Genomic DNA, 15,278 nt, shown 5'->3' with positions numbered 1-15,278 from the left:
ATAAAAATAGGTGATCTGTTAAAAAGAAAAACATTAAAGCAGCAGAGTGATGAGCATGACTCCGTTGATGTCCCAATGGAATAATGCTGTATACATTTGCATTGTACTGAATTTAGCATGCCATTATTTGCCAATTTTTGAAAACTGGCATTTATATTAGAATATGACAAGATAACATGTGATAAGCATGGCTGGATACTAATACTGAAATCAAGAAAATATGTATTTTTGAAATTTGGGCAAACCAACCAAGTGTAAAGTCGCAAACAAAAATGTGGCACACTAGCATACAGTTGGTCTGATGAAACACAGTCAGGTGGAGGAGAATAATAATAGGTAAGAGTTCATTTTGGTCATGATGCAATCAGCAGGCCAGATCCTAAATAAACAAATTCTTTTTCTGTCACTGAAGGAAGATTCATTTCCTTCTGATGAGTATTTTTGGGATTGCACATGATGTATTACACAGATCACAACATCTTTTGAGAAATTGTTGCATGATTACCCGGCCACTTAAGAAGAAGTCAGTGTGTTCGCATGTCAGAAATTGATTTCACAATAGTTGCCCCATTTCTCATACTCATGCAACTTGCGGGCAGTATAGTCATTCCCCACAAAGAGGAAACATCTCGCAGGACTTCCTCATATCAGCATCGCCAATTTCCGAGACACACAACGAGCATGGGAGCTCTTTGATTACAGGTCCTCAAAGAAACAAAGCGGCTGACTCATCTGTGCCATGGAGACATCAAGAACGTCTAAAGCACAGGCAGTTCTTTTATTGTTGTTAGTGTAGTTAATCTGCAAGGTTAAATTATTAATTAAGATCCATTATTTCAATTAACAAATCGAAGAATTGAAATCTGCCAGCATCACGTCAGCATGATTTACTGATTTGTCTCATCATCAGCCCCATGTGTGCCTTTTTCAGTGTGGACTACAACTGTGGCCCCAGTCAGCATTACCAAAGGAAAGTTTTATATGAATCAACACATTAGCCTTTGACAAACCATATTTACCCCACGTGGTAACCAGCAGATAAGGGGCCCACACGTTCACAATGACACTGTTCACACTGGAGCTACCTACTAACTAGAATGTGAGTGTTTTATCTCTAGCAAAGATTTGCATAAAAATGTATTATAGGTTTGGGTGATATGAAAAAATAATTTGTCAACCATTAGAGATGTTGTCATACTGTTAATACTGGGGCAGCTCTCTCATGAATATGTCTGGGTGTATAAGGCCATTGTAGGCAATGCTGAAACTCAATGAGCAGGACTGCTTCGTGTCAGTGACACGATACTCATTGACAAATACTTTGATTTGTCAGTCATTTAAATTTCTAGATTGGCATAAAAGAAATTCCTGTCCGGTTATTTTATTAACAGTTTTCCAGATCATTCACCGTATCTCAGTATCATGATATAAAATTACATAAACTGTGACAGGATTTTATCCATAGCGCCCAGAAGGTGTTTTTTTTTTTGTATTTTGGTATTTCATTAAAAATCAGATATCAACAGCATTGTCAGCCTCATATGATAAATAAGACACAACTTGTTTGATTCCAATACTACTAATATGGAAGCTATAAAAACACTCACCATTAAAGATGGAGAGCATCCATACAAAATGCTACGCTCAGCAACTTCACTTTAAAAGTGCCAGCGACAGCGTTAGCCTTTCGAAACCACCTTCACAGAAAGCAAAAATGTCGGAATGTATGACGTAGATTGATGCGTCCTGAAAAGACGTAAAAGAGCAGCATTGTGTCACCACCAGCAGAAACGTACTGGGGCAAATAAAATAATGACATGCTAAAATATTCAGGAACTGTGAATATTTTAAACCTCGTTTTTTCATAACGCATGTCACATTTTCTTTGTTCAACAATATGTTTATACAGCAACAATGAGGGCAAAGCAAAATACAAAATGTGAAAGTTTGCAGCAGAGTATTATCTACATTATCAGCAGACAGGAGCTGTCGCATTCAGCCTACTTACATGAGCTTACATGTGTAAGCATGCAGATTTGTGTTTGGAGACAGACATCACTTCTAAATAGTCTTTTTCTCTCCAGAGGAGCCCGTAATGGCAGGCTGCCTGCCCAGCCGCGTGGCCCTCCCTATGTCACCCAGCGGCCATCGCGCAGCGGCCGCGGCCGCCCAGGCAGCGGCCGCTGTCCAGGCGGCAGCCCTGGAGCAGCTCAGAGAGAAGCTGGAGAGCGGTGAACCGCCAGAGAAGAAAATGGTGATGGTGGCAGAGGAGCAGCAGAGGATCATGCAGCACGCCCTGCAGCAGAACCTGCTGGCGATGGCCACCCAGCTGCCCCTCAACATCAAACTCAACAACAGAGGTGAGACACTCACAGGAGGTGTGAGGACACTGATCTGAGTCTTTATATGTCCTCTCTGTGTTCCCTGGGGCTTTATGATTTACAATAATTCTGTAGTATCAAGCGGTATAGCCAGGATTTTAGAAATACCAAGGTCATGAGTTCAATTTTCCCGCCGCAAGCCCTCTGAAAAACATTAGAAAAGGAATGTAAAATTTCTTAATTTAAGCTTAAAACCCACTATGTGCAATTTGTGTGTAATTGTAGAATGTAACCTTCTCCTTTGGTTGTTAAAGCCCTCAAATTACCCAAATAGTCTCTATATAGTGACTATTTCCTCGGGTTTGAGTAACGTTCGATAAAAACTACAGTGACCATCTGTTTTAGGAAACTACTGAGCCTTTTTAAAAATGAAACTATATATTTGTGAGGCGTTCGTAAAGATTTATGCCTTCAGTAGGAACCAATGGGCTCGGAGCTGAGGGCCACAGTGGGGTCAGAAAGTATTTAGAGATGGCTAACACATTGGCCAGCCTTATGTCATCACTGTAACACACTGAAAGTTATCCTTTTACTTTAAAAGATTACATTTAGATGTGCATCTAATATAATACAGTCATGTCTAAGATGAAATATACCCATTCAGTATTTGTTGAAACACTCAAGTGTAAGCCTGATTTTAATGTATAATTTCAAATCGGGCGTTACTGTAATGTTGAGTTTGTTAGCTGTCTCCTATCAGACTTAAATGACAGTGTCTAGCGCAGTGGGTGGCGTGTCAGAAACAGCTAATGACCCTGCCAGAGAGGCTGTCTGAGATCCAGCTGTGAAACGCCTGAACCACTAATGTGCACATACTTCATCATATAACATGTGTAATTTGAAGCTCAGCTCCATAGGTGTTATGAAGAAATAGAGCCTCTTGACCACAGGCAGAATCCAGCTTGTCATGAGTAAAAATGCCCGTCTGGCTGGGCTTTGGCTGCAGCCAGCACGGCTCATGACGAGCCATAAGTCGCATATGACTTAATGATAGTGGCTAAAGGAAGAATAAGGGGCCTATCTGCTCAAGTGTGATATCATTTCTGTCTGCATCACTGCCTCTCTCATATTAGTCATAATAGCAGGCTTTGCACTTGATACGTGATGGAAAAATGAGTGAGAATCTTTCCCCGGTTAATTCCCACGCTGGTCGTCTGGCTCTGGCCCTCACATACGAACACTGTCATTTAAAGATTACAGCCAAACACTATTATTTGTCTCCACCTAGATGCGCTTAGACGGATAAATTTGTGTTTACAGATGGTTTGATATCACAGCAGCTCTCTGAGATTACTCTGTGTGTAGTGTTGGTCTGTTTTCTCAAGACATTTCTGTTATTTCAGAACCAGTCACATTTATTCAGCCAAGTTTTCCAACTTTGTGCTGTTATAGAATACATTCATAACTGACGTGTACAAATGTCTGTAACATCTTTTGACAGTTCTTTCTTCCCAGAACTCTTTAATAAAGCTCTCCTTATCCTGTCACTCTCTGAATTATCACCAATACTCCACCGGGCGCTCCTCTTGCTGCTTCTGTTCCCTTTCTAAATGCTCATATTGAGTTTTTCTCTCTCTCGTTCTCTGCCTCCTCTCTTGACAGATGATAGACAAGAGACCGCATTGAACCTGTCTACCAACGGCATTAGCAGCATCAACATGTCAATAGAAATAAATGGAGTTGTCTACACAGGTAAATAGAGGGGCCGTTTGCTGATGTAATTGCAGGCAGGAAATTCAATAAGTTATAGCAGCACCCTGGTGCTTAGTCCTCTACGCAATTTGATGTCTTTGCTATAAAATCCATCGTAATGAAGTGGCAGTCCAATAGAGTTAAAAAAGTTAAATATCTCAAAATTGGGCCTGTGGATTCGAGGTCGATGGAGCTTATTGTCTTATGTGCCTGTCTTGAGTGTGTGTGTGTGTGTGTGTGTGTGTGTGTGTGTGTGTGTGTAAACGGAGGTAGCTTGTGTCTTGAGGTAATTACTGCCTCTCTGCTTTAACATAGGCCATCCATGTCAGGGTATAAGCCTGGTGGCCGTCACATCATATCTGAGCTCTGTCTCTGAGAGCCAGTGTTCAGAAGCCAGAGAGTTGACTTGATCCAGCTCATCCTGCCACAAGCCGACGCTCATTTTAATCTGTCTTTATGTTTGGGTCTGTAGATGAGTATGCTGAAATACAACAGTTACTGCTAAAGATGACTGTCTTTTTATTGTCTGTACAATACTGCAGGTCCTTAAAAAGTCTTAAATTCAAAGGTACTGGTTTTGATTTTACATTTTAAATGGTTTTATTTATTTGTCTTTTTGTCAGAATTATTCCGTTTCCTTAGCAGCAGAATCAGGAGTTTGATAATTGATTGGCCCTTATGACAAATTTGTCTCAAAGGCCGTTATAATCTGCACAACATACGAGAAAACCTCAGTAAGAGCAACAGAAGAGGATGTCTCTTCTAGGACGGACAGAAATGCAATAGATGCCATAAACACAGAGTAGACAGTAGTAGCAGTAGTAAAACTAGTCAGAATAATGATAAGTAAATAAAGTACATGATATATAATATTTAATTTATATTGTAATAATACTTCCCTCAATGCTAAACTAAGTCTAATGTGTATTTCAGCCTATTCATCTCAGTGTCCCTGGGTCAGATCCATGGGGGGGGGGTATCCTTTACCACTGGGGAATTTTCTAATCTTACACATAGTGACTTTAAAGAGCAATTTAACACTAAAGCCACTTCTTTGTAATTCTATGTGCAGTCACTTTATCATACTTTCAACTAATTCTGGTCCCAGTTGGTTATTTGTCTTTTTCCAGAGAAAATCCTGTAATTCTGTCATCTATATTAAAAAAAAAAATCTGTGAAAAATCTACAATGTTGCCTTCCACCTCCAAGGTACAAAGCAATGTCACATTGACTCGGTGGAAAGTCCAAGTATTACATACAGTCTCTGGTCATCCAGAATTCACAGAACCATAGTTACATGTGTAACTCATGTGGAGTCGTAGTTTCAAAAGAACTCAGTGGACATTAGTTGGATCACAGTTACTGTATATGTGTGTGAAACACTAAACGTTATGCAGCTGATGTAGACAGCTGTACTGATTAACAGTGAGGCTTACAACTGAAAATAATAAAGGGACGCTGGAGCCATGTCAGACCTGGGAGGGAGTGGGAACATCAGTGGTTGACAGGGGTAACTGCAGGAGGGGGGTCCTGGGGGTTAGGTTGTGTGTTCAAGTGAAAACAAGGTGTTAAGTTGCTCTTGAAGTACAAATTATTTTGAAAAGTCTGCAAGTAGATGTTCTTACTACGCTGTATTTAAAGACAAATGATGGCTGGGAAGGTATGAAAAAGACAATGGTGGGCAGTAGGCTAAAATACATAAAAACACTGGCATGGTCCTTTAAGAACTGATGCCAGGACAGTGTGGAGTTCGAGGCTGACTTAGACTTGATGTTTGCTCCTCAGGCGTCCTGTTTGCTCGGCAGTCAGCCATAGCAGCGATGACGGGACACCGTGGGAGACACAGCAACTGTCAGACTCAGGGAAAGACCAGTCCCACACAGTTCCAGCCTTCCTGCTCCTCCTCTTCCTCATCCTCTTCCTCACTGCACGGGCACAGACACTCCTCCCCCTGAATTTCCTGTCCCTCCTCACCTCCTCTTCCCACCCCACCAGGGAGATCCATTTTCTTCTCAAAGACACCAAGCAGTTGGAGACGTGATCATCAGATAAACTCCAGTTGTTTTTGAAGGTGGCTTTCTCTCCATCCGCTCGATCAGATTCCTTGTAGGTCAGCTAACAACAGATTTAAAAGCAGCAAACTAGTATGTACAGACTAAATACTTTGGCAAGAGATCTGCCTGTCCCCCTTATCCCCTCTCTGAATTAGCAGTGTGTTTCGAAGGACATTTAACCTTTGTGTGTTACCATTGTCTTTCACGTCCTCAAAGACATCTGTTCAGTGTGGAACAGTTCAAAAGCATGGTCTCCCATCAACTTAAGGTGCAACCTGGATGAAGCCAAACGAAGATTCCCTCTTGGGCACCGGTTCAATCAAACGATGAGGCAGCTGAACTGCTAACCCTCAGCAAGAAATTACAGTTGTTGATGATGTTTGCAGGCTTTCTGACAGACCTCAGAAACTCACTGCTTACAGCTGATACCAAAGAAGAAAACAAATCTATGCTATTTCAACATCCAGCATTTACAGTGAGCTTTAGTGCCAATGATCAAACCTGAAGATTAGCATGAATACAAACAGGGAAAGCACATCCATAGTGGAAGGCTGTGGAAGGCTGTCTAGAGAAGTTTCATCAGAGACTTGTGACAACATCTCTCAACTATATCAGGTGTTCCATTGGACAGCTAGTTAATAATGTCTCAACATGCGGCCAACAAGGCTAGAAAGAGTGATGTATGTGTACATCAATGCAGTAACATTAGAAGTTAAAGTGAAGAGTCTAATATGTGGATTTCTTTCAAGTGTACTTTACACAGTAGACTTACCTTGACTTGATGTGTCTCTTCTCTTAAACACAGTCAGTTTAGTCCACAGAAAATCAGCAGCTGGTTGTGAGCTAGCTAACTAGCCAGCAGGCCAAGCAAAAAAAGGTTAAAGTTAACGCATAGCTCTATCCACTAGTAACAAACAGTTTGTCCCAATCCCATATTGTCTGCTAATAATATACATATGTTTATTATCAGGATCGCATTCACCTGTTAAGGTGCCCCGTGGCAAAAATGGGCTGTCAGCCATATTTTGTTTTATTGTGCTTAAGTGGTGCACAGTACCAAAAATTGTAATTAATCAAATTACTCCAAAGTAGTTGCCACATAGATAACCTGGGGCCCCTTAGGGTCTTCGGCCCTGGGACAGTTTCCAACTCTGCCCAGTTGGTAATCTAACCTTGTATATTATACACTAAAAATGAATGTTGATAGCACACAGTATACAAGAAATTGAAGAAAATGAGGAAATGCACATACGCACAGTCAATTAATCTGAGCTCAGAACACCATTGGAAATTTCACCAAAGATTTATTACTTGCACCGCCAACCATTTTTCCACATCTTTCCAGATAATGGATGTACTTATTATAAGAACTTGATGCCAGACACCAAGATGGCACCTATTCAGTCATAAACTTTACTAAAAAAGGCTCTGGTAAGGTTTTACAAATTTTACATTTTCATGGTTAGATTTTTTTTTCTTAATACGTAATAATTGACCTTGTTTGCCAATTGCAGCATCATTTCAACAGTTTAACAGACATCTCTTTTATAATGGTGGTCTATGAGGAAAATGCTTTTTTGGCCAAGGGGATTTCTTAATGCAGTACTGAGGCTGGCCACTGGGACACATTGACAGCAAGGCTTCTTGCCCCCAACCTATCTGTTACATTGTGATTTGAATTCTGGGACACAAACGCCACATTTAAAAAATCTCTCTTTCACAGAGTTGGTATGAGTTTATAATATGTATTTGGGACACAGTTATTAGCTTTTAGTATGCTAGCTTGTGTGCGATTTAGATGTATTGTCAACAACTATGATAGTTAGCTGACCAGATCAATAGCTAAACAGATCATTCTTCCCATGTATCAGTGGTTAACTAATCTGTTCCTGGCCACAAACTGCACTAACTAATGACTAACATGTCTGGTCACTTCTGTTGAGACAGCCATGTTGTACATGTAAAAAAGCAAAGAGCTGTTGTATAAGGCCACTTGAAGGAGTATTACATCACTTAGAAGCCCTTTACTATGGGAGGCTGCTGATGACATTAGGTTTTCCTTTGCTGTGATCACAAAATAACTGTCACTTGATTTTGACATGAGATATGCCTGTTCTCAAGAACACGTTGTTTTGATCATAGAATAAATTATTATTAGTATTATAAAACAAGCTTGTTAGTCAAGCTCACAGAATATCTATACAGCGACAGTGACAGGTTAAAGTGATGTGATGACAAGCATTGTTCCGGTTCAATGCTGTCCTCATTCATTAGGATAAATATTGCAGTCAACATCATTGCTCCACTGGTTGTGGTCAGAAATACTTACAAAATCTCTGCTGAGGCTGAGTGCGGTAGAGCTGCAGCACATGAGATTGCATTGTTCTTTGAAGAACTCTTTTGCAACACACACTGACTAAAGCCAGGACCACTACCAAAATATCAGTAATATTCGTTAACATAGTAAGTAAGAAGCACAGAGCTGATGTGATGTTGGTGGGGAAATGTGGTTGGCAGAGCCTTGGGAAGAAATGAATCAAGAGAGTCCTCATATGACATTGAATTCTTAGAGAATGACCGTGACAGGAAAGAGTAGAGCACTTCAGCCTGTCGTTAGCAGGTGAACAGAAATAAAGGAGGTGACAGCAAGACATAGACAGACATGTAGTCTGTAGGAAACGCTCATCAGTCTCACAGTCGTTTTATATTGGGAATAGAATCCAGGTTTCTTTCTTTTAGTAATGCACTTGTGTCTAACATCAGAGAGCTTCTCCCTCTTCATTTCTCTCTTCCTTTCTTTTTTTCATAAAGATATAAAATATTTTCGTTATTGTGAAGGGAAATGGGAACCAGTGTGAAGATATATTGGTTTTTATTAAGTCTGTTAAAGCATTTAATTGCAGATTTTATTTATTATGTTTTATATTCAATCCTGCAAACGTTGCATTCAGCGCCACCATTTTGTTTGCAAACCCTTTTTAAGAGTCTTGAATGCAGATACCTCACCAATGTACCTGTATATAGTCATAGTAAAGTATGAATACATGATATACCTCATAAATTTCATTTATTTTATTGTACAGCCACTTGAAAATCAATGTTTTACTTCAACAGATCACTGGATTTTTTTTTCATATTTTGAATGATTACACCAAAGAAGGGAATATTTTATTGACACACATCTACCTCATTTGTTATAGACTGTGCCAACAAGCATGTCCATGATCTTAATTGCCAGTGTATTCATGGTGTTTCATATCAATGTGTTTGTGTGAACACAAAATGCTTTTCAGTCAAAGAAAAAACAAAAGATCATACTGGAGAATTAAGCAACATGTTCAAAGTGCTTTTTATGTTGGGTGTTGTGCCAGTGCAACAAAAAAGCCTTTTGTGAGACAAAGTAGGGATGCTTGTCAAAATGAATCCAATCTGCATGAAAACATGAACATAAAGAGGAAGACAGCACCTTGTAACAATGGATGGCAATCACAGATTTTATATTTTCAGTAGTGGGGCCTGAGGATGGTGGTGTCAGTCTTAGGGTTGGAGATTTCTTGCCATAAATGAAGTTGATTTAAAACATAGAACTGCAGATAATTATCATTATCATAAAATGTTCTTAACTCTACTCTGATTTCATAGACATAATGGTATAAATAAGCACGTGTGCTTATGTGGCAATGTTTTCTGCAAATTTCTCCTAAATTTCCTCTTTTGCCAATAAAGACTTTTAGATGAGTGAGTTGAAAAGCCAGTAAGTGGACCTGACATTATACTGTCACACATACTGTTTGTAAAGTCAAGATTAGAGCCCAACAGACGAATCAATGGGCCGATATCAACTTATCGTCCAATATATCATATCGTCTGATAAGTAACAAGAAATGTCAAAGATGTGTTTGAGGTCATTTAGAAACGGTGTGTCCATTACATAGTTTGTCCACCGGAGACCACTGACAAGTTGATTTTTACACTGGAACATGTCCGGCTCACTATATACTATAGTATTTAGCTACAACAGTTGTGTGCAGGCCACATAAGTGAAGTTTGCAGAAGGCATCTTTGTTTCAAAATATACGACAGCCTTCAGTATGCGAACACACAGGTGCCCATGAGAACACATTGCCGCAGGTATTTCTTTCTGGGAAAGGGAACAGATTTTTGGGAGAATTCCCAGAAATACCGGAATTGCAATTCCCAGTAACAACACTTTTTCAACACTGTCCCAAATATACAACTACCAGCCAGATTTCCATCAAATTTGCTGTGGATGTTCATGGTCCCCTGAGGGTGATTCTGAGAGATTTTGCTGATCCCCCGACCTTGACTCTAGCAACACCATAAGGCCAACATTTCCATTTGCACAAAGCATATCAACAGGCATGTTAACATTAATTTTACTGAGCACATTCATGTTCCCCAGGGGATGAATACTTTTGCAATGACACCATGACATTTTATGTAACGGCACCCTGAGGACAAACATTTGTAGCCACTACTGATAAAGCTCTAAGAACTACCTTGTGTGTTTTTTTGGATTCGCTGTCTTCCTCACTGTGCAGGATTTTTCATGCAGATTGTTCACAGACCTTGATTTAAAATGCTATGACTTGTTCAGTTTCATGATGACAGTTTCAGTGTAACACTCCAGGCTGATTACTGGTGATAAAGCTAATAATATATTGTGTGACTGTATGTATAGATGGTGATGTTGAAATTGTACAAACACAATCATGCAGCAGAGGACAATCCTCAGCCAATAAGATGAGCTGACTCGTCAGCTGCCAGTTGAGCTGTTGAAGGTGGTTGTGCTTTATAATTCTCATGTTTACTTGAAATGTGTTTTTTAGCAATCAGACAATTCTGCAGGTAGATACAGCAAAGGTCCAAGAAAATATTCACTTCCTTATACACAAACTTGGTTTTGCATCCCTGAACACTGCAAAAACCTCTAACGGTACGTGTCCACAGGGGTGTTTTTGGACGCAAGAGGTCGTGCCGCTTCCCAGCTTTGGACGCTTGATGGGAGTGCCACTAGGCTGTGTCACGATAGATGATTGACAGGTGCCTTTTCAAATGGTTAACTTGTCTAATACAGACAAATATATCTTTTCAACCCACCGGAAACAGTGGCCCTCCAAACTGAGTACCTCTGCACGTTGTTCCTGTATGATGGCAGAGAAGCATCATAGAGGATTGGATATCCTGACACAGCAGTTATCAATTTCTCTTCCATGACTACTGACCAACAAAGAAAACATACAGACTACACCCTCCTACAACCGCGCAAACACTTCCTGGCTGCACCTGATTGGACGAATACTTTCACTCTTGGGCTGTCTGCCCCTGGATTTCAAACCGGGTGAACATGGCGACTCGTTTGGAAACGTTATATTACAAAAATAGGTCACTGAAATGTGTTTCTGAAAACATTTAAGGCGAGAAATAAGCTATGCAGTTGCTGCCTGTCTTCATTTTAGATCGACAATGGTTTGTTTGAAAGTTTTTTGGGAGTTTCCAGTCGCACTGGATGCCCTTGATTTGCATAAAGTAGCCTAGACCTCAACTTTATGCAAATGAGGAGCGGCCAACATGACACCCCCTCTATCGAAATGCACCACACCGCTACCAGAATGCATTGCACAGCTGCTTACATAGACAACGAATGGGAAGCGTGGAAATGATGGATCCTGTGGACACGTACCATAAGAGGAGTTCAGGGTGGGTGGTTGGGTCAACAAAGCATTTGACACTATTTGCGCCCTGTCTCTGACAAACAGTCAAGAGTCATTGGCTTATTTTATTTATTTATTTTTTTACCATGACAACGATCGTTTCTCAACTCTGACCTTTACCAAGGATTCTTCTTATGGTTAAAAGCACTATTACTTGGTAGTACCGTAATTCTTCCATAAACTTAACATTTTTGTCATTTATAACGGTTTTGGAAGGCATTGACAAAAATGCCCCCCACCAATAGGGGCATCAGGGTAAGAAATATACTTATATGGGTCGTTTTGGAAGACAATGACAAAGGACCCATTTTGGAGTGTAGTTTGAAAAAGAATTTGTGTCTCTGACTAGCTTCTCCATAGCAACAGCAGCTGACGTCCAGGGGTATTGTAGTCTTTAGATCCATCTGCCATACCAAACTGTCAACAAAGAAAGTTGACATAATTCAAACTGATGACCAAAACATCAATCTGAAGAATCATTCAATTCTCCAGGAGACTCCTGTGTTTCTGTGTTGAGGAACATTGAGAAAAGAAAACAGGATATAAATACTTCCAGAACTAGCTGCTTCTCCCACTTGAGAACATGACACATCTTACCATTACCAAATTACCATTTGTGATGATAAATTATATTCAAGAATAGCCTTGATGCAAGACCATCAGAGTATGTATCACGGTCTTGGTTCAGAAACTCAAATTCAAATTGGGTGGTAGGCAATCTTCTTTTAAGGTGAAAAAAAGACTACGTCAGGCAGGTGTAAAGTAACAAAAAAACATGATTTGTTTCAACAAAGAAAAGAGTCTATCATTACTCAATACAAACAAAAAATCAGTCAGTGAGTGAGGAAGAAATCTTTATTTTATACGTATTATTATATGTATTGACTTTAATGGAAGAGACCTTTCTTTGTCAGGGTAAATCATGTTTTTTGTTCCTTTACAAATGCCTTAGGTCATTTTTCCACCTTAAAAGTCGCTAAGGAGATTGCCTACCACCTAATGAGTTTGTATTTTCAACATTCTCCCCATAACAAATTTTACAAATCTTGGCGACTGAAATGTCCATGAGATGACTATCGTGATCGTGATGCGCAGTATGATACCCGTGGATCAGGGTTCATTCAGGACAGTGTACATTTTCTACTTCCATTATCCAGGTTCTCTGCGTCAGATTGTCTCTCTGTAAACGCAACACCGGTATAGTCTACTCCTCATGACTATCTCATCCTCGGCCCCTCCTCCTGTACTGCACATACTGCTGAATGACGCCAATCACTGGACACTTCAGATGACTGTGAGGCGGCAGCATGGAATCACTGGCATTCTTCTCACCAAAGAGTTTTTCAAGCTGTGACCACGATCACTTGATTTTTAGGTCATGACCAACAGCAGAGCAGACAAGCAAAGAGAAATCGACAGCTCTGCATGCAAATAAAAAACAATGGATTGACTTATGTAATCAAATAACATGTTGTTTACTTTGTATTTTAGCTATGCTATGATGGTAGTTTTTAGACACTAATCGCTTTATTAGCTGTGTATGAAGCTTTAAATGTTTCTTTTATTTCCCTTTCGTTCATCTTGGATCAATCCAGTGTATTATGGGAATGCTGGATTGTGGTGCTCAGGGGTTAAAAATGTACAAAAAAGAGGTGAAAGAGATTTTCCTGTTTTGCCATTTGACTTGTAGCGTATTTAGAAATAAAATCATGCTTTTAATTTTACTGAAACACTTTCTGCTCCAGTCTTGTTCTTGTAATTATAGTACGGTGATTCATCATAAAAAATACACTCTGAGTAGTTACATTTCCCTCTTAAAAGTAGACTACAAAACCACACCCACATCATTTCAGCGGATCAAACTGGGTTTATTTTGGGAAGACATTTTTACAAAACCAGGCAACTTCTGGATACTGAAGGCCCCAACATACAGGAACTAGTGTCCTTAGACGCCAAGAAGGCCTTCGGCAGAGAGGAATGAAGATAGCTTTTTCATGTTCTACAGAAGTTTGGTTTTAGTGAAAACTTTATTTCATGGATAAAATTATTATATACTGGGCCAGTGGCCTCTGTGCAAAAGAATGACATACATTCACCTGCATTTCCACTCTCTCGTGACACTCGTTACCCCCGTCACCCATTCAAAATTGCTATTGAGCCCTTAGCCATGTGGCTTTGGGAAGAAAAGGCATTTGAAGGCATCTCATGATTAGGAGTAACTCACAAATTCAGCATTCCTTCTATCTGGAATTATATGTATTCTTGATGTTTTTTGGTAAACTTTCCACAAGAGTGAAATACTCCTAGCAAATATTTTGGCCAAAAACATCCCACGTTCCCACGTTCCCATTTCCCTTGTAGATGGGCTGACAAAGGAATGACGTAGTCTAATTGATATCTATGCCCCAAGCTTCATCCCACTTAAAAAAAATATTTGAGGCAGACTTTGAAAGATTGGCCAGACTTCCCGTTTCCCTGCCAGGCCGGGTGAGCCAGGTTAAAATGGTGGTTTTACCCAAATGTTTCTCTTTCAGCACATCATAGTTAAGAACTGGATGTTGTGGATGTCCCATTCTTTCAGAAGATACAACATCTTTCTGGCTACGAGGGTTGTTTCTGTGTGGAGGATTGGGTGGCAAAATGGAAGCCAGCGCTCCAGATTTGGCTTGCTAGCAGTCCCTAGCTAGGTAGGAACAGAATGGCTTGGCTGGGAAGGGGAGAGAGTGAATTAATAGTGAAAGTAGGCTGCCATTGGCAGGCTAGCAGCGTTTGATGAAAAAAATCAGGAAAAGTATTGTGAAATCCTGGAGCAGTTTTTTGTGGCCAACCAGATACGGAGACATATGGAAAAAGAGCTATACTCATAAGTGTCGTTGAAGAATCAACATACAGCCTGATGCGGAACCTTCTCAGTCCAGAAAAGCCAAAGGACAAAACCTACCAGTAACTTATACTTCTGTTGAAAAATCCCTTTGATCCTAAGCCAAGCAAAATTGTGCAATGGCATAAGTTTGATTCACATAAACATAATGAATCAGTAATGGAGTATGTGGCAGAGCTGCATCATCTAGCGCAGGATTGCAACTACAGTGATACCTTACAGCACTTGTTGAGAGACAGGATCATATGTGGGAACAACGATGATTGGATTCAGAGACATCTGCAATCTCGTCAATTGCTATAGTGTTAGAGATCGCAAACAAGAATGCCCAGGATCTGCAAAACCCAAGTGCAACGGTGAAGTGCTTCAATGTAAATAAAGGCCCACAAGAGGCTGATGCATTCAAGGGAGAAACAAGAGAGTGTTACTGGTGCAAGGGAACCAAGCATGCTGCAGCAGACTGTAAGTTCAAACAAGTGAAATGTCATGTTTGTAGGGCACATCGCTAGAGCTTGCTGTAACAAATATACACAGA

The 15,278-nt window shown here is 40.2% G+C and overlaps 1 protein-coding gene across 3 annotated transcripts in view; it reads left to right on the top strand.

Moving 5' to 3' along the window:
- arid3c (AT rich interactive domain 3C (BRIGHT-like)) overlaps positions 1–13,592 on the top strand; it is a 96,572-nt gene extending 82,980 nt beyond the window's left edge. For 2 of the 3 annotated variants that reach the window (XM_044197712.1, XM_044197713.1), the window contains 3 exons: positions 2,085–2,360; positions 3,984–4,073; positions 5,859–13,592. In XM_044197712.1, coding sequence (XP_044053647.1) covers positions 2,085–2,360; positions 3,984–4,073; positions 5,859–6,028 — 536 coding nt within the window. In that variant the 3' untranslated portion in view covers positions 6,029–13,592. The remainder of the gene's footprint in view (positions 1–2,084; positions 2,361–3,983; positions 4,074–5,858) is intronic. The other variant, XM_044197714.1, reaches the window with a different exon arrangement.
- The last annotated feature ends 1,686 nt before the right edge of the window (positions 13,593–15,278 follow it).

The sequence above is a fragment of the Siniperca chuatsi genome, linkage group LG5 (assembly GCF_020085105.1).
Source record: "Siniperca chuatsi isolate FFG_IHB_CAS linkage group LG5, ASM2008510v1, whole genome shotgun sequence".
Lineage (NCBI taxonomy): Eukaryota > Metazoa > Chordata > Actinopteri > Centrarchiformes > Sinipercidae > Siniperca > Siniperca chuatsi.
The sequence above is the reverse complement of the archived record's forward strand: the minus strand, read 5'-3'. Positions and strand labels throughout refer to the sequence as shown.